We start from the raw sequence: 19,443 nt of genomic DNA, 5'->3' as shown, positions 1-19,443 counted from the left end.
TAACATTTTACACAGCAGCAACACAATTTAGATTTGTACTCTAACCCAGTGAAATGCTTATTTGCCTTTTCTTGTATTGCACCCAGCAATATGCTGAAGATTGATTATATTTCAGAAAGAACTTGCATTTCTATAGCCCCTTTCATGGCCTCACAAACTCTTAGAATTTCATGAATTTTGAGCAGAGCAAATTCTATTTGTGCTCGTTACCACTCTTTTTGTGAATGATAACTGCAGGTTAGATATTGGGTGTTATCAATGGTATTTGTACTTTCCATGATGGCAGTCTGCAAACGTGTCAGAGTCTTATCGGGATAGGGATTTCCAGGGGAAAACTGTGAACCCCAAGAGGGTTCTATTCTATTGCTGCAGAATGGCTTCCCACTAAAGGAAAGGACTTGCATTTCTATAGCGCCTTTCACAACCTCGGGACATCCCAAAGCGCTTTACAGCCAATGAAGTATTTTTGGGGTGTAGTCACTGTTGTAATGTAGGAAATGCGGCAGCCAATTTGCACGCAACAAAGTCCCACAAACAGCAATGAGATAATGACCAGATAATCTGTTCTGGTGCTATTGGTTGAGGGATGAGTATTGGCCAGGACACCAGGGAGAACTCCCCTGCTCTTCTTTGTAATAGTGCCATGGGATCTTTTATGGCCACCTGAGAGGGCAGGCGGGGCCTCGGTTTAACGTCTCATCCAAAAGACGGCACCTCCGACAGTGCAGCACTCCCTTGGTACTGCACTGGGAGTGTCAGCCTAGATTATGTGCCCAAATCTCTGGAGTGGAACATGAACCCACAATCTTATGATTCAGAGGATCTGTGAATGTTTCATTTAACTGAGCTAGGTAAAATACGTAAGTCCATGGAAGAAATTTAATACAGACAGGTGTGAATTTATGTAGGAAGAAAAATTGGTGTTCGTGCTCCATGAATGGCTAAGAGTGAAGTTGAAAGATCTAGGGGGTTTTAATGGACTCTATGGTCAACATGTCCATCCACTACTAAGCAAGAATTGACAAGCCAAGAGAATAATGAACAATGTAGACAAGACAGTACAAGTTAGAGGAGGTCATGCTCAAACTATGGAGGACTCTGGTCAGACCATGCTTGAGTACCTCGTTACCTTCGCGTCTCGGTGACCAGAAGTGATCATTCTGGTCCTCGGCTTTTCAGCTTTGAGGCAACTGAGAAATAATCTCATAATACAAGATAGTAAACAGTACAGAGAAAAGTAAATCCAGAAATTAGTCAGTGACAGCAGAACAAGGTGACATAAATTCAAACCAGCTGAAGGCAAGTTTATGACTGATGTCAGAAAGTTCACTCTAAGAGTGACCAACACTTGGAATGGACAGCCAGACAGGTTAATAAAAGAGAAGACCCTGAAATCAATTAAGAAACAGCTGGTCTTGTGATGGAGAATCTGGACGGAGGAGCTAGGTTGGGCAAAATGTCCTTCCTCAACCTGTTGTATCTTTGAACACGTTCTCCCTCTATTGGTTACTTCATCCCATATTAAATTTAGAGCCACACTGAAGTGCATCTGCCGTCTATTAGCTCAGTCATCTAAAGGATCTAAAGGTAGAAATTACTGTTAACGATAATAGTGCACAAATACTTAACTTGTTCATAATATGTTCCTCGGTCTGTTATTTTCAAATAAATAGCTTCAAGCCTTGGTTAAGTGAGAATGTGAGGTGATGCATTTTGGTAGATCGAATCGGGCCAGGACCTACTCCGTTAATGGTAGGGCGTTGGGGAGAGTTATCGAACAAAGAGATCTAGGAGTACAGATTCATAGCTCCTTGAAAGTGGAGTCACAGGTGGATAGGGTGGTGAAGAAGGCATTCAGCATGCTTGGTTTCATTGGTCAGAACATTGAATGCAGGAGTTGGGATGTCTTGTTGAAGTTGTACAGGGCATTGGTGAGGCCACACTTGGAGTACTGTGTACAGTTCTGGTCACCCTATTATAGAAAGGATATTATTAAACTAGAAAGAGTGCAGAAAAGATTTACTAGGATGCTACCGGGACTTGATGGTTTGACTTACAGGGAGAGGTTAGACAGACTGGGACTTTATTCCCTGGAGAGTAGGAGGTTAAGGGGTGATCTTATAGAAGTCTATAAAATAATGAGGGGCATAGATAAGGTCGATAGTCAAAATCTTTTCCCAAAGGTAGGGGAGTCTATAACGAGGGGGCACAGATTTAAGGTGAGAGGGGAGAGATACAAAAGGATCCAGAGGGGCAATTTTTTCACTCAAAGGGTGGTGAGTGTCTGGAACGAGCTGCCAGAGGCAGTAGTAGAGGCGGGTACAATTTTGTCTTTTAAAAAGCATTTGGACAGTTACATGGGGAAGATGGGTATCGAGGGATATGGGCCAAGTGCAGGCAATTGGGACTAGCTTAGTGGTATAAACTGGGCGACATGGACATGTTGGGCCGAAGGGCCTGTTTCCATGTTGTAACTTCTATGATTCTATGATTCTATAATGTCATACAGTTCCATTAAGTGTTCATTCATGTTTATTGCCAAGTCATTTCTACTCTCTAAATCTTTCTGAATCTGGTTGCGTTGTTCCCCATTATTTGCTCTGCCTCCTGTTTCGATATCTGCGAGTATGTAGGGGGTAATTTTGACTTTGGGCAATAGTGTAAAACGGCTGCCTGTTTTACATCACCCGCCCCCCACCCATTTTCATTTCCATCAAAGTCAATGGAAATGAAAATAGCCTGTTTTACACTATCACACAAAGTCAAAATTACCCCCGTTGACTTTTCCAAGTCGACATATATTAAAAGTAGCAAAGCTCGCAAGATAGATGCCTCTTCCTTGTCTGAAAATTGCCTATTTATGAGTGTTTTTTTTATTTGTTCATGGGATGTGGGCATCGCTGGCTAGGCCGGCATTTATTGCCCATCCCTAATTGCCCTCGAGAAGGTGGTGGTGAGCCGCCTTCTTGAACCGCTGCAGTCCGTGTGGTGAAGGTTCTTTTTTTTCATTCGTTCACGGGATGTGGACGTCGCTGGCGAGGCCAGCATTTTATTGCCCATCCCTAATTGCCCTCGAGAAGGTCGTGGTGAGCCGCCTTCTTGAACCGCTGCAGTCCGTGTGGTGACGGTTCTCCCACAGTGCTGTTAGGAAGGGAGTTCCAGGATTTTGACCCAGCGACAATGAAGGAACGGCGATATATTTCCAAGTCGGGATGGTGTGTGACTTGGAGGGGAACGTGCAGGTGGTGTTGTTCCCATGCGCCTGCTGCTCTTGTCCTTCTAGGTGGTAGAGGTCGCGGGTTTGGGAGGTGCTGTCGAAGAAGCCTTGGCGAGTTGCTGCAGTGCATCCTGTGGATGGTGCACACTGCAGCCACAGTGCGCCGGTGGTGGATGGGGTGCCAATCAAGCGGGCTGCTTTGTCCTGGATGGTGTCGAGCTTCTCGAGTGTTGTTGGAGCTGCACTCATCCAGGCAAGTGGAGAGTATTCCATCACACTCCTGACTTGTGCCTTGTAGATGGTGGAAAGGCTTTGGGGAGTCAGGAGGTGAGTCACTCGCCGCAGAATACCCAGCCTCTGACCTGCTCTTGTAGCCACAGTATTTATATGGCTGATCCAGTTAAGTTTCTGGTCAATGGTGACCCCCAGGATGTTGATGGTGGGGGATTCGGCGATGGTAATGCCGTTGAATGTCAAGGGGAGGTGGTTAGACTCTCTCTTGTTGGAGATGGTCATTGCCTGGCACTTATCTGGCGCGAATGTTACTTGCCACTTTTGAGCCCAAGCCTGGATGTTGTCCAGGTCTTGCTGCATGCGGGCTCGGACTGCTTCATTATCTGAGGGGTTGTGAATGGAACTGAACACTGTGCAATCATCAGTGAACATCCCCATTTCTGACCTTATGATGGAGGGAAGGTCATTGATGAAGCAGCTGAAGATGGTTGGGCCTGGGCCTTGAGGAACTCCTGCAGCAATGTTCTGGGGCTGAGATGATTGGCCACCAACAACCACTCATCTTCCTTTGTGCTCGGTATGACTCCAACATTGGAGAGTTTTCCCCCTGATTCCCATTGACTTCAATTTTACTAGGGCTGCTTGGTGCCATACTCGGTCAAATGCTGCCTTGATGTCAAGGGCAGTCACTCTCACCTCACCTCTGGAATTCAGCTCTTTTGTCCATGTTTGGACCAAGGCTGTAATGAGGTCTGGAGCCGAGTGGTCCTGGCGGAACCCAAACTGAGCATCGGTGAGCAGGTTATTGGTGAGTAAGTGCTGCTTGATAGCACTGTCGACGACACCTTCCATCACTTTGCTGATGATTGAGAGTAGACTGATGGGCCGGATTGGATTTGTCCTGCTTTTTGTGGCTAGGACATACCTGGGCAATTTTCCACATTCAGGTAGAGTGTCCTATATGTCCTGTTTTTAAGCCAATTTTCTATCCAGCATTACATTCCACCTGCTGTTCAATGGCTCCTTACGTTAATCGTTAATCACAAATGTGTCAAAAGCTTTCTTAAAATCCAAGTCAATAGTAGCAATCGTGACTCATTTGGTAAGTGCATTGTGCAATCTGGTTCCAGGCTAATCCCCTGTCTTTGCTGAGTTAGCTGGTTTTGGCTGGGGCAGCAACGTCCTTTGGCTAAGGAGGAAAAAATATCAGCCTGGGATCTCACTGCGGATCTGCACCCATTGATCCCTTTGGGAAAGTGCATGGACCTGGTTGTAGTTTGTGATCAAGATCAGGTTTGGCTGTGATGCTGCAAAAGTCGAATAGCTGGTTGACACCCACTGTTTAGGTTCAGGCATGAGGAATGGCCGCTTTGAAATGAAATGAAGCCTGAACTAATTTAAAATAATAAAACACCGACTGTGTTTAAGTGCAAACTTCAGATCTTGCATCTGACTGAACGTTTCAAATGAACAAATGAATGCTTGTGGGTTTGTGGGTTAACACCTGTCTACCTCGAATGCATTAAAAGGAGGTCCGCATTCTTTGATAATTCTGTCATCTCGTCTCTCTAGCTTTCTATCAGATTTAAGCACCCACTTCTGATACTGTGTTTCTATGTGTGGTGTGGGCAGGCTGAGCCTAGCGACTCCCTGACAGAGTCTGACTTGACATTTCCTTCCAGTTTATAACCAGTTTCCGTGCTGCCTCTTCGTATAAAATATTTATGACTTATTCTCAACAATTTATTTTTTCATTTTTGCTTGTCTCCATGGGGCTGGTTTGCCTCCTTTTCTTTTGATTTTCCTCCCATTTTGTTTGGCTGCTACCAATCGCCCTTTTTCCCCCCCCCTCCCCAGAATGGGCAGGACCTAACTAGAGTATTGTGTACATCTTTGGAACCCAGGCTACAGAAAGGTGTAGCTGATTGGAAAAGGTGCAGGAAAAAGCTACTAAAACGATAGGGGGTTGGACAATAAAACAAACGGGGAAAGACTTAAGGATCTTCTCATTGGAAAGGTGGAGGATATAGAATCATAGAATGATACAGCACAGAAGGAGGCCATTTGGCCCATCGTGCCTGTGCCGGCTCTTTCCCCAAAACCCTGCAAATTTTCCCCCTTCAAGTATTTACCCAATTCCCTTTTGAAAGTTACTATTGAATCTGCTTCCACCACCCTTTCAGGCAGCGCATTCCAGATCTTAACAACTCGCTGCGTAAATTTTTTTTTTCCCCCTCGTCTCGCCTCTGGTTCGTTTGCCAGTTACCTTAAATCTGTGATTGAGGTATTCAAAATAGTGAAGCTCGGAGTTGTACATGACCATCAGGGCTATTTGTACCGGCACAAGACAGCAGAAGCAGGAGCTTTAGTTCAAGAGATAGATCCAGACGGGTTGTAAGGAAACATTAATTTACCGAGAGGGTAATTGGTTATAAAAAAAAGTGTCAGCTTGGCTCAGTAGTAGCACTCTTGCCTCTGAGTCAGAAGGTTGTGCGTTCTAGCCCCATTCCAGGACTTGAGCACGTAATCTAGGCTGGTACTTCAGATCCGGTGGCACTACTCGAAGAGGTGGAGGGGAGTTTCACCAGTCTCCTGGTTAACAGGTGTCCCTCAATCAACACCACCAAAGTCCAATTCCAAAATTTCAGCTTTTCTAAGAAGCTTTTGTTTTCCATTAGATTCAGTGCATCCAGTGCCCATGTGTGACTCCCTCATCTGATTTCTCTCTCTCCCCCCCCACACACACACTGGCAGAAGTCACAGCCTTTACTCGGCACCTCCCCACACGTTACAGTGGACTGAGTAGAACGAGACTAGAAACAGCATTCAACTCGCTTTGTAGTGCTGATTTTGTGCATTAACACTTTATTGCCACCATGATTCTCTTTTGTTATCAAGAATTCTTGATGCAAGATCTGTACATTAGAGTTTATATATATTTCTGAGGGACCAGGGTTCCATCAGGGACCTGTGATTTCCGAGTTCTATTTATATATCAGCCCTCTACTTTTGCTCTACTGCAAATCAAAGCTGGAGTCCTATGATTCCGATTGATAAAAGGGGAATCTTGCTCCATGCTTTGAATTTTAACTAGAAATCCCGGGGCAGCTTTTGAGACCCACAAAATACCTGGGTCTCCAACACCATTGAGCCCCTGATACCAACAGCTGTCCGGAGGATGGTTCTTTCATACTAAACAGCTGCCAGTGATGGGCCTAGACTTTAGTGCACTGTTCACTGTCAACAGCATCCGTCAGTGGGATGGGGAGAGGATATGGGGTTCAGGTCATGTTGAAGGGGGAAGAGAAGGCAGGCTTAGCCAGGGTCGATACGAGAGAACACCGGGCAGGATCGTGATGGAATGGGGTTCAGGAAGGGAAGATGGGGAAGGGGTAAGGAAGGGAAGGGAGGGGAGGGTTGTGACTGCGGGAAGAGGAGCGGAGAGAAGGATATTTGGGAAGGATCCTGTTCTGGACACAAATCCTGTCATCCAAACCCTGTACACAGCTTTAATTGGCCAGAAGAAAATGTGGCCTGATCTATTTAACTGCAGGTTTGGCAACTTACGCAGTAGTGAATGGATATCTTGCTGAGTGAGCTGTAGCCCAGAATAAGCAAAGAATCGTTTATATGATGCACTGCATCGTGATGCGGCTCAGTTAGACCGCAGTGTTGACACCTTTTTCCTAAAAAGGAAGGCCTGGATTTATTTAGTTCATTATCGTGTTTCTCAGAGACGTGTGAAAGGACTTCACGAACAATGAATTACTTTGAGGTGCCGTCATTGTTACGTAGGCAGACTAGTAGCCATGTTGTGCACAGAAAGATCCCATAAACAGCAACGACCAGTTTGTTTTTAGTGGTTGAGAGAAGATTGCTGGCCAGGACATTGGGAAAACTCACTGCTCCCCAAATAGCGCTAAGGGATCACTTGGCCTCCTGAGCGGGCCAACAGGGCCAGGGTTTAACGTCCACTCTCAGTACTGCACTGGCGTGTCAGCTGAGGTTGTTACTATTGGTCCTGGAGTCGGGCTTGAACCCACAACCTTCTGAATCAGAAGTGAGAGTGCTACCAACTGAGCCAAGCTGACACTTGAGCGCTAGTGTCGGATGCAGCCCGTATGTGAAGATTCAGAATTTTTTTTGGCAGACAGCAGTTTGAGCAGTGGCCTACCCGGAAGATCAGGCTACGGGTGTGAAGATGGGGGACGAGGTTGTGTGGGAAGGAGGCGGCTAAGAGACTGTGTAGTGAAGGATAGCAAGAGTCTGCGATCTGGGAGTGCATTTCCTGCAGGATTATCATAGAATCATAGAAGTTTACAACATGGAAACAGGCCCTTCGGCCCAACATGTCCATGTCGCCCAGTTTATACCACTAAGCTAGTCCCAATTGCCTGCACTTGGCCCATATCCCTCTATACCCATCTTACCCATGTAACTGTCCAAATGCTTTTTAAAAGACAAAATTGTACCCGCCTCTACTACTGCCTCTGGCAGCTCGTTCCAGACACTCACCACCCTTTGAGTGAAAAGATTGCCCCTCTGGACCCTTTTGTATCTTTTCCCCTCTCACCTTAAATCTATGCCCCCTCGTTATAGACTCCCCTACCTTTGGGAAAAGATTTTGACTATCTACCTTATCTATGCCCCTCATTATTTTATAGACTTCTATAAGATCACCCCTAAACCTCCTACTCTCCAGGGAAAAAAGTCCCAGCCTATCCAACCTCTCCCTATAAGTCAAACCATCAAGTCCCGGTAGCATCCTAGTAAATCTTTTCTGCACTCTTTCTAGTTTAATAATATATTGGAAGCTGAGTTGAAGAGTGGATACTCAAAGAGAGTAAGGGTTGCTTTCCACTGGTGACCCCAATAGTACTTTTTTTTGCCTTCCAGTTTTCTACCTTCCTTTCCTGAGGGTGATGACTCCTTGTCTATTTCTTCACACTGGTGTTGGCCTCTCTTGAGTAGCTCACCCAAGTAGCTATTCTTCGTGTGTGAGGTTGGACAGTGAGTGGCAGCAGGTTGTTCAGCTGTGGAAGGTGTCACAGCCGAACCTGATTCTGACCTTAGCTGACGTACATGCTCTCTCTCTCACACATATACATAAATAATACGTGTACACACACACACACACACTATATATACATATATAAAAAAGGAGGGCATTCGGCCCATCATGCCTGTGCCTGCTCTTTGAGAGAGCTATCCAATTAGTCCCACTTCCCTCCTCTTTCCTCATTGCCCTGCAAATCTTTCCCCTTCAAGTATTTATCCAATTCCCTTTTGAAAATTATTATTGAATCTGCTTCCACTGCCCTTTCAGGCAGTGCATTCCAGATCATAACAACTCTCCTCTGGTTCTTTTGCCAATTATCTTAAATCTGTGTTCTCTGGTTGCCGACCCTTCTGCCACTAGAAACAATTTTTCCTTATTTACTCGTTCAAAATCATGGAGGGTGTTGATAACCTCTATTAAATCTCCCTTTAACCTTCTCTGTTCTAAGGCGAACAATCCCAGCTACTCTAGTTTCTCCACATAACTGAAGTCCTGCATCCCTGGTACCAGTCCAGTAAATCTCCTCTGCACCCTCTCTAAGGCCTTGACATCCTTCTTAAATTGTGGTGCCCAGAATTGGACACAATACTCCAGCTGGGGCCTGACCGGTGATTTATAAAGGTTTATCATAACTTCCTTGTTTTTGTACTCTATGCCTCTGTTAGTAAAGCCCAGGATTCCATATGCTTTTTTAACCACTTTCTCAACTTGTCCTGCCATCGTCAAAGATTTGTGTATGTATACCCCCAACTCTCTCTGTTCCTGCACCCCCTTTAAAATTGTGCCATTAAGTTTATATTGCCTCTCTTGATTCTTGCTACCAAAATGCATTACTGCACACTTCTCTGCATTAAATTTCATCTGCCATTTCACCAGTCTGCCTATGTCCTCCTGAAGTCTGTTACTATCCTCCTCACTGTTTACTACATTTCTGAGTTTCGTGTCACCTGCAAACTTTGAAATTATACCCTGTATACCTAAGTCCAGGTCATTAATATATATCAAAAAGAGCAGTGGTCCTAATATCGACACCTGGGGCTCGATTTTAGGGTCGGGTTACCTGCGGGTTTCCAGCGGGGGGGCCCTGAAAATCCCGATCTCCGGTCACGTGACCGGATTGCGACGAAATCCCGGCCACTTCCGGGTACCGCGCTGACGTGCGGGGCTGCGCGCGCAAGCCCCGCTGGTGGGAATCCCGCAGGCAATTAAAGCCAGCGGGGTTCCACTTGAGAGTACTTAACTTGCTCGTTGTGGTCAGTTAATGAGCTGAAGCAGCTGTCAAAAGAGGAAGTGTGGGATTTTAGGTTCAAGGCAGTGAGTTTCCCACACTGGGGGAAACAGTCTCCATCCAACCAGGCGTGTTGCAGCCAGCAGCCTGTGGCAGGTGCCAAGGTGCGCTCCACGGGGGAGAGCCCTCACCCACGCAGGAGGCCACCGCGTCACATAGGGCAACCCCTGCCCTCCACCACCCCCCGCCAAGCCAGAGGACAGACCGACACGAGACCGCAGCCCCAGTCCGAGGAACCACACACCTACCCTGCACAACCCCTCAGACCAACACCTGCCAGTTGGGTGGTGTGTGGACACCCTCGTAGGACGAAGAGCATGACCAGCCCCAGCAGCCTCGCAGTCCACGCCGTCCGCCGCAGAGACGTGGATCCCCCCAACACGGTGTTGTTGCACGCCCACCTGCACAGCAGGAGGGAGGGCTACCGCAGAGAGAGACGCGTCGCAGAGGGCACTACCCTTGCCACAGGGTCCACAGACCGAGGCGCAGCTCCCCGGACCTCTCCGAGCAGCAGTGCACAGGGAGGCGCAGATTCGCTCGACATGTAGTCGTGGAGATCTGCAGCCTCTTTCATGCCGAGCTGCTCCTGGCTGGCCCCAGCACCAACTGCTTACCTGTCGCTGGCAAAGTCACCACTGCCCTCCACACCTTCTCCTCCGCATCCTTCCAGGGTGCAGCCGGCTACACCGCCGATGTCTCTCAGTTGTCTGCGCGGACGAGCCCTGCAAATACACCTGCACCTACTCTGCAGTAACACGATGGGTGGCATCAGTGGTGGGTCCTCATAGTGATACCCAGGAGCGGGCATTATTGGACACAACGGACAGGATTCGCGGAGACATGGCAGTGGTGGTGTCAATATAATGTGTGCTGTTTGTTGCTCTGAAATTCAATATGGGTAACACCCATGACAAACCCTCAGACACCCTTGTGCACCCCCTTCATGCTGACGAGACGTTTGCCTTACGCTGCCTACTGCACATATGTGATGCATGCCCTGTGGCTGCAGCACAGGTGGTGGCAGGTTGAGTGAGGCTGGCCGTGAGGGAGATGCACGAGAGGGTGAGTATGGGATGGAGCAATGAGATTGTATGAGGAGTGGGTTGCGTGTTAGTGGCAGGGTGAGTACTGGTGAGGTGAGTAGGTGGAGGTAAGATGAGGACGGGGTGTGAGTGGGTATGAAGGGTGATGTGACAGAATAGTGTTGGCGGTGCCGAAGGAGATTTGGGGTGGGGGCAGTGTTGTGGCAGACGGAGTGTAGGGGAAAGACTTCGTGTTCTCACTGTGGCGGACCTACTGCGGTCATTGCAGCGCCTCCTGCACTGTATGCAGGTGGGCCATATGTTGGTGGCGCAGGTGACCCCCTCTGCCACCTCGAGCCAGGCCTTCTTGGTGGCAGAGGCAGGCCGCTTCCTCCCGCCCGCCGGGGGGAAGATCTGTGTCCTCCCCCTCCTCCTCACCCCATCTGATGATAGCTGGGGTGAGGCATCATTAAACTGGGAGCAGCCTTCCCCCTGGGCTGCTCCATGCTGCAATTTGTCCCATTGGTTGCAGCATCTGTCAGTGGAGGACTGCCCCTTTAACTAGAGAGCCTCCAGCTGACAGATCGTACTGCGCATGCGCAGCCCGACCGACGCGCAGGCCAGCGCCGTGGACCCCGGAGGAGCAGGTAATTGATTCCTATTAGTGGGTTGCCTGCTACGATCGCGTGGGCAACCCACTAATTTCGCCGTCCGCGTTTTCGACGCTCCCGGAGGACCACCCGCTGGGAACCCGCAGGCCTGCTAAATTCGAGCCCCTGGTATTACTACACATACACAAAGACGCACGCACGCACGCACGCACGCGCGCACACACACACGCACACACACACACACACACACACACACACACACACACACACACACACATTTGCCTATTGCATGAATGTGACATTGTCCATTTCCCACACCAGTCTTCCTGCAGCCTTTCTGTATGAGATTGACAATTTAGTTGCAATTTATTCTGGGTAGTTCTGTCGTGTTGAAACAAACCCTGTAGGATTTGGGCTGAGATTGCTGCAAAGTCACTTCAAGTAGGCTCCTTGCAGCCAGCAGAGAGAGGAGAGCTCCATCCTATCCACTTGAGTTGGTTTCAAAGTGATAAATCTCTCTCTCTCTAGCAGATTTTCCGTGGCATTACTCACATTAATTCACATGAAATACTGTTTTGTGAGGACAGGGGCGTTGCATTATCAACTGCAGGACATATTATTCTGTGAGTGAAGCTGTGTAGCGTGACTAGGTGTAAAGTAATAGAGAGAGGAGCTGCGAGGCGAGTGGGAATGGGGGAATGTGTTTATAAATGTCGGAGAGGAAGAACCGGGAGGAGAGTGGGGATGGGAGGAGAGCTTTGAGTGGAGCTGGGTGGAGAGGAGGCTTGAAGGGCATAAAGTGGGAGGGGGGGGTGGTTCTCTGAGCTGGGGGGGACTGCAAAGAGGGGGTGAAATTGGAGAATGGGGGAGGGGAAGGCGACGGGGTTTGATGGGGCAGGGGGTGGTGGGAGGAGTGACTTTTAGACTGAGGTAACACTTGTGTAACTGGAGCAGTGAAATGCCATCAGTCAGGAGTAGAAGGTGGGGCAGCAGTAGCAGCAGTATGTTTGAGGGAATGAGAAGGAAGAGAAATAAAAAAAAAACAAAATAAAGCCGAGAGGGAAAGTGAGGAGCAAGGGCAATAAATTGCAAGTACAGGGAAAGGAACACGAATAGTGATCAGAATCTCCATAGGATTGTTTACATGGGACTTTTCACTGGAACTTGCAACCCACATATTGATTAATATATAGGGTGTGTACTTTACACATTAACTTTACATCCTGTATCACATCTTAATAATGAAAAGACCCCCCCCCCTCCCAACCCATGTCAACATTTCACACTTTGATTGATGAACCAATGGAATCCAGTTGAAACACCATTTTTTTGGTCAGTAATTGAAATTTCTGTTGTGCAAAGTAAGATTTTATACAATTTTTTTTAAAAAATCAAAAGATTACATATTTCACAATAACATGTTGATTTTCTTTAAACAGAAAGGCTGTGTCTGTGTGCGTAAATGAGAGCGATTTAAAAATGACTGTGCAGAGATTACACCCCTGTTGCAGCTTCTGCTGATGTTTAAATTATTAACACTTCACAGAGTATAATTAAACTGAGAGTGGGTCAGACGGGTAGGATTGCCCCTCTCCCCCTCCCCCCTCCCCCAGAGCCAAACTCCAGCAGCCCCACCACAATGCTACAAAAAAGCCAGGACTATCCCTCAGTTCTGCTAAAGCCCAAGATCATTAAACCAGTGCAGCTAAACCCCATTCCTCCACGCCTACTCCTGCTTAATACCAGATATCCACCTGCAACTAGTACACTGTGCACACCACATTGCTCTGTATTCACAACTTCAAATAAAGACTTGCATTTATATAGTGCTTTTCACAACCTCAGGATGTTCCAAAGCACTTTACAGCCAAGGAAGTATTTTTTATATATATATATGTATGTAAAGGAAAATATATAAAATAATGGTCACTCATTTACTGTTTTCACAAAATAATGGACAGTCATGGAATTTGATTCCCAAAGCACCAGTAAAAATTGCAGAGTACCATTTAATATAAATGGAATTTGACTTATTCTGTAAATCATTGATCCTGATCTTATCCCCTATATAACATAAACACAGCATCCCGTTATAAACAGCAAATCCTCTGATTCACCATCAGCAACACTATGGGAGGGCCGCTAGTGTCACAATTTTTCAATCAAACTTTAATGTCAACATTTATAATGGAAACTGCCTATGTAAACATTTATAATTTGAATCCGTATGTACACGTTGGTCTTGGGAATTCCTATGTGAATAGTTGCTTGTTGCAGTGAAGTTTCAGGCCTCCAGCCACTAGGCGGCACTCCATTGGGTCCTGTTCCCTTCACTCGGCCGACGAGCTCGAGTTTTAACTATCTGCAGATTGTACATTTGAGAGCAAAAAACAGAAAATGGTGGAAATCCGCAACAGCAGATTCGTTAGGAGCTGAAAAATTGTGTTTACATTCCCAGTTCAGTCCTGCACTGGGACTAGATTACACACCTGAGGGTCATTTTAACTTCTGGCGATAGTATATAACGGACCCAATCGGATCGGCCGTCCGTTATATATCCCACTCGATTTTCCTTTCCTTTGGTTTCAATTGAAAGGAAAATTGTGTGAGGTGTATAACGGGCAGCCGAGCAGATATAGTCTGTTCTGCACTTATCGCCAGAGGATAAAATTACCCTCAATGTGTCCTGATGTCGGGGTCAAACCCACAGTGTTTGACCCCGAGGTGAGAATGCTAACAAATGTTCGTAGCAGGCATGGGGCGGTTCTGACAGCCGAGAGGGAGGCACTTGTCGTGTTGAATCCTCCCCGATATGACCGAATACCGAAACTGTTGAGTTGTTGCCTACTTATGAGTGTGTGCCACGTTGCGAACTTCCAGTGTTGAACTGAATATGATATTGGGTGGGCCCCACCAAGAGATCCTATTTAAAGCTGTCATTTCACAGACTATCTGCGCAGGGTGTAATCTGCCTGAAGAGTTACAAATTTCAAATTAAAAGTCAAATTGCAGGTTACCTTGATCTTTCCCGTCTTTGTCTCTTTATGTCTGTCTCTCTCTCTCTCTCTCTGTGCCAGTCTGCTGGTTAATTTTATAAAAGAATTGTTAGAGATTTTTCGAGACTGGCAGATTCTCCCTGGGAAGGAGGATTTTAAGATTACAGATTCAGAGGATTATACTGCAGAGAATGAAGCCATTTAGCCCATTACACTGTGCCAACTCTCAAAGAGTTCTCCCCTTGGTCCCATCCCCCTGCCCTGTTTCTATACCCTTTTCAATTTTTCTTTTTCAAATATTTATCCGTTTCTGCATTTAAAAAAAAAAACTCCTCTGAGCTCTCCCATCGTCCTTCTGATGATAATCTTAAGTTTATTCCCTTTAGGTACCGGCTCACTGACCAGTGGAAATAGTTTTTTCTGATTTACTTCAAAACCTCTCAAAATTTTGAACTGTGAGGTGCCCTCTTAACCTTTTCGTTCTCTTAGTTTCTCCAGTTAATTTTAAGGCACTTTGATATCCTCTAACTGGTCCCAAGAGAGTGGTGTTCAGATGTAGACTTGCGACCTTCTTGTGTCTCACTCCCCTCTTTTACCTGCTGGTGCTGCTCCTAATGGAAGCTGACGACCTGCGATTGTTTTCATTGCAAGCGAGGGAAACTGGCTCTGCATTTTCACCATGTTATAAAAAGGATATAGAGGCACTGGAGAAGGTGCAAAAAAAGGTTTACTACCATGATACCAGAACTGAGAGGTTATACCTATCAGGAAAGGTTGAGCAGGCTGGGGGGTCTTTTCCCTAGAAAAGAGAAGACTGAAGGATGACCCGATAGAAGTCTTTAAGATTATGAAAGAGTTTGATAGGGCAGACGTAGAAGAGAGTGGTTAGAATGTGGAACTTACTACCACAAGGAGTAGTTGAGGCGAATAGTATAGATGCATTTAAGGGGAAGCTGGATAAACACATGAGGTAGAAAAGAATAGAATGAAATGCTGATAGGTTTAGATGAGGTAGGGAGGGAGGAGGCTCGTGTGGAGCATAAACACTGGCACGGACCTGTCGGGCCAAAAGGCCTGTTTGTGTGCTGTACATTGTATGTAATTCCATCTAATTCCAAGAGACCTGATGGCCATCTGTGAGACCCAGATAAATCTCTAGCCGACAAGAGGAGAAGCGTGCGTTTGACCTGAGCTGTGCTCTCCCAGTGTCAACACGTCTTTCAGTGACACCACGTGATGTTGGTAGCACTCTCGCATCTGGATCAGAAGGTTCCGGGTTCAAGTCCCACTCCAGTGACTTGAGCACAGGCTGACACTCCAGTACAGCACAGAGTGAACGCTGCACTGTCGGAGGTGCCGTCTTTCGGATGAGACGTTAAACCGAGGCCCCGTCCGCCCTCTCAGGTGAACGTAAAAGATCCAATGGCACTATTTCGAAAAGAGCAAGGGGGGGGGGGTTCTCCCCAGTGTCCTGGCCAATATTTATCCCTCAACGAACATCACTTTTTTAAAAAAAAACAGATTATCTGGTCATTATTTCAATGCTGTTTGTGGGAGCTTGCTGTGTGCAAATTGGCTGCCGCATTTCCTACATTACAATAGTAACTACCCTTGAAAAAGTACTTCATTGGCTGCAAAGCCCTTTGGGATGTCCTGAGGTTGTGAAAGGCGCTATATAAATGCAAGTCTTTCTTTCTTCTAGCCAGCACTTGTGTGCGAAGTATTGTGATACATAGAACGGCATCAGACAGCGAGAGAAGCATCAGGCGAACACTTGCTCCCACGGCTTTCCCAGCTGGTGGGGGGGGGGGGTGGGCGGGGATCGGAAGGAGGGACTGGTGTAAAACTCATGACTACCTAATAACGAGTGTCTCTGTGGCTTCCCTTTGAACAGCCCTGAAGGAGATCCACGGACTGCTGGGGAAATCCGTGCGTCTGTACTGCTCTGGAGAATGGAACGTGAGCGAGGTGCCCCCGGGCACGGAAAACCTTGACTGTTTACTGGAGGCCGCGTCAAAACGACCTCCACCCCCGCTCCAGAACCGAGGATTCACAGGTGATTAGATTATCCAGCCCCTCCCCGTATCCGATGTCAATTAAAGGGGGCCCTAAATTAAAGGGGACAGACTGATTATACGTTCTGAGGGAAAAACAAACCCCGGGAATAGTGCTTACTTTATCGACCTAATGCGTAGTCTGCAGGCGGAACGGCTTTAAACCAAAGCAAATAGTGGGTATCCCAGTCTCCTGCCCCTCTCTCCTGCTTGGTACAGTTCTGCTGGTGCCCGGGAAAATCTTTCCCAAGTGACCATTTCCACTCCCACGTGAATGTGTTTCTTTTGTTGCAGATCGACTATTTTATATCTACACCTCAGGAACGACCGGCATGCCCAAGGCAGCTATTGTTGTCCACAGCAGGTAAGGACACATGTGTTGAGGATGACAAAAAGACCACTTAGCCCATCGAGCTCCAACTCACTCGGCCTAATATCCACCCCCTATTTTGAATTCCACTGGTGCCTTTGTCTCCTGCACTTCGCCTCATCCTTTGAGCAAAGATATCTTTTCTAAGATCTGTTTTAAATTTACTGCGCGGTGACTACACCGCAGACGTACAGTCGGAGGTGCCGTCTTTCCGATGAGACGTTAAACCGAGGCCCCGTCTGCCCTCTCAGGTGGACCTGAAAGATCGCCCGGCACTATTTGAAGAAGAGCAGGGGAGTTCTCCCCGGTGTCCTGGCCAGCGTTTATCCCTGTACCATCATCACTATAAAAACAGATTAACTGGCAATTTATCTCATTGCTGTTTGTGGGACCTTGCTGTGCGCAAATTGGCTGCCGAGTTTCCCTACGTTACAACAGTGACTACACTTCAGACGTACTTCGTTGGCTGTGAGGCGCTTTGGGGGGGTCCTGAAGATGTGAAAGGTGCTACATAAATGCACGTTCTTTCTCTCTTGCACGTGTTTTGAAGCTCTTGTCAGTTGGGTGTTGACAACTCGTGTCTGACTAAAACGACAGTCGTGGTGATTTAGGGACTATGGTATGTGGATGAAGGTTGAGGCCATGAGGGGGTTTTGTTTAGTTGTAAAGTATAAGGAGATTTTGGAGGAAGAGTTACGTTCAGGTTGGGAAGTGGTGGAAGTTCTCGAAATCTGAGGGCTGCAACTTCTTGGGAGAACTGCACAGGAAGTAGGGCCAGGAGAATTTTCTGGCCTACGATGGGAAAAAACCCCCCCCCCACTGAGGTAATAATTCTTGAGGCCGATAGGATTCGAGCCCCGCCGTTTTACCTCTAGTAATCCACACCTCGTTCCACCGAGGAGAAAAGTCATCTGAGGTTAAATTACAAACAGTTCCTCAAATTTAACGGCCCCTGCTGTTAAAAGACCGCAAGCTGGAATGGGTCACCTGCTGAGGCTGAAGGCTTGCAGCTTCCCCAGGAGATGCCGTACTGGAAAAGGGGATACTCACGTCTCTCGGGAAGGCAGCTTGCTGACTCTTTCCACAATGTAACCTGTCCGATCTACAGTCGCTCCATCATTTTTTTTTTAAAAAGCGCACCCTTGGCTGGCGCTCTCCCACGGTCCAGCTGGGCGACGGCAGTGAGTGGCTGAACCGAGCAGCCCAGCAGGTTCGATTCCCGGTCTGTGCCAAGTGAGCTGATCACCAGTCTGGGCGGTAGTTGGTGATGCCACACTTGGCCTCAGCGTTCCCCGAATTCGGGAGGGGAGATTCACCAGGGTTCCAGCTAGAACCCGGGGGCGTCAGTCGATCACTGTGTTTGGTCTCTTCTGTGATGCCCCCCACAGTCAAATAGGCTCCCGCTGTTTGTGCGGTGACGGGCCATTTGGGTGGGGTACTAAAGCAGCTTTAGGGAGTAAAGCAGACAGAAAAATGGGGAGAACAGAGAATGACGTGTCGGGGAGCTCAGCTCTGGTCTTGTCCGTGTCACTCAGATGATCAGAGGTGGGCTGGATGGTTTCTTTTCCCCCTTCCAGTGGCTCTCTTTTTCCCTTCACAGGAGCTTCCTTGACTCCTTTATTCTTCCAACAGGGAGGACAGATGAGTGCGCAGCAGAAGTCCCTCGGTGACCTTCAGCTGTTAATGCTCAGAGGCTGCTTTCGTTCCCACACCCACCTGTACAGATACTGTGTCAATCTGGCAACAGCGGGCACCTTGTCTGACGGTGAGAGAAGTCTCTCTTCTCTGACGGTGAGAGAGGCTCTGTGGAGAGGTTTGAAGAGCTCCCCTTTGCCATTTTTGCTGGGAGCAGTCTGCCACCTGTTGGCTGGAAGAAGATCTGCCTCGCCGCTTTGGGAGCCGATGATCAGAAAAACGCGGCGGCCCCGAAATTCCTCGGGGATCAGGGCAAACTGGGGGTGGTATTGCGATTGTGGGGGGGGGGGGCGGGGGGCGGTGGTCGGTGAAGTTGGGGCGGACCCATTTACACCGGGCATCCGCCCTGTTTTTGTACAGCGCTGGGGGGTTTCCGGGGAGGGAGGGAGTGACAAGAGGTTCTTACATCCGATGTCGTGGAAGAAGGCAGGACGGGCAAGAAGATGCCATCTGTCGGAAGCAGGCGTACACTGCTTTAAACGAGGCAAACTAGTGGGGCCCACCGGATTCTGAAAGGCCGGTTTGCGTACAGCAGCAGGTCACAAAGCGTTCAGCTGTTGTAAAGAGAAAGCGGCCTTGCTGGAAAAATGTTTTTGCTCCTGTCTCTTTTCTTGAGCTGGAACAGACGTGAACTGGTCCCCAGCGGCTGCCCAACGCTGCGATATCCACCCCACCCCCCCCACCTCCTCCGCCCCAGCTCGCCTAGCCCACAAAAATGATCTGGGCTGCTGCAGGCCGCTCCTCCCCGGGTTGGCCTCCGCCCTCCCTCCCAGGCTCTGACCGATGGCTGGCTCAACGTGCTCCAGAAATGAGGCCGCGGCTATTTTAACTCCCGGGCCTCGCTTCAATCCCGCTGGCCAGAATGAGCGGGAAGGCGGAGGGAAGCAGCGGGAAATT

General features: G+C 48.0%; 1 protein-coding gene across 3 annotated transcripts in view; it reads left to right on the top strand.

Annotated features, from left to right (window-relative positions):
• slc27a4 (solute carrier family 27 member 4) overlaps positions 1-19,443 on the top strand; it is a 60,828-nt gene that overhangs the window by 24,659 nt on the left and 16,726 nt on the right. For all 3 annotated transcript variants that reach the window (XM_067969863.1, XM_067969862.1, XM_067969861.1), the window contains 2 exons: positions 16,322-16,483; positions 16,776-16,845. In XM_067969863.1, the coding sequence (XP_067825964.1) occupies positions 16,322-16,483; positions 16,776-16,845 (232 nt within the window). The remainder of the gene's footprint in view (positions 1-16,321; positions 16,484-16,775; positions 16,846-19,443) is intronic.

This window comes from Heptranchias perlo, chromosome 31 (assembly GCF_035084215.1).
Source record: "Heptranchias perlo isolate sHepPer1 chromosome 31, sHepPer1.hap1, whole genome shotgun sequence".
Lineage (NCBI taxonomy): Eukaryota > Metazoa > Chordata > Chondrichthyes > Hexanchiformes > Hexanchidae > Heptranchias > Heptranchias perlo.
Note: the sequence above shows the minus strand (reverse complement) of the source record. Positions and strands in the feature narration are given on the sequence as shown.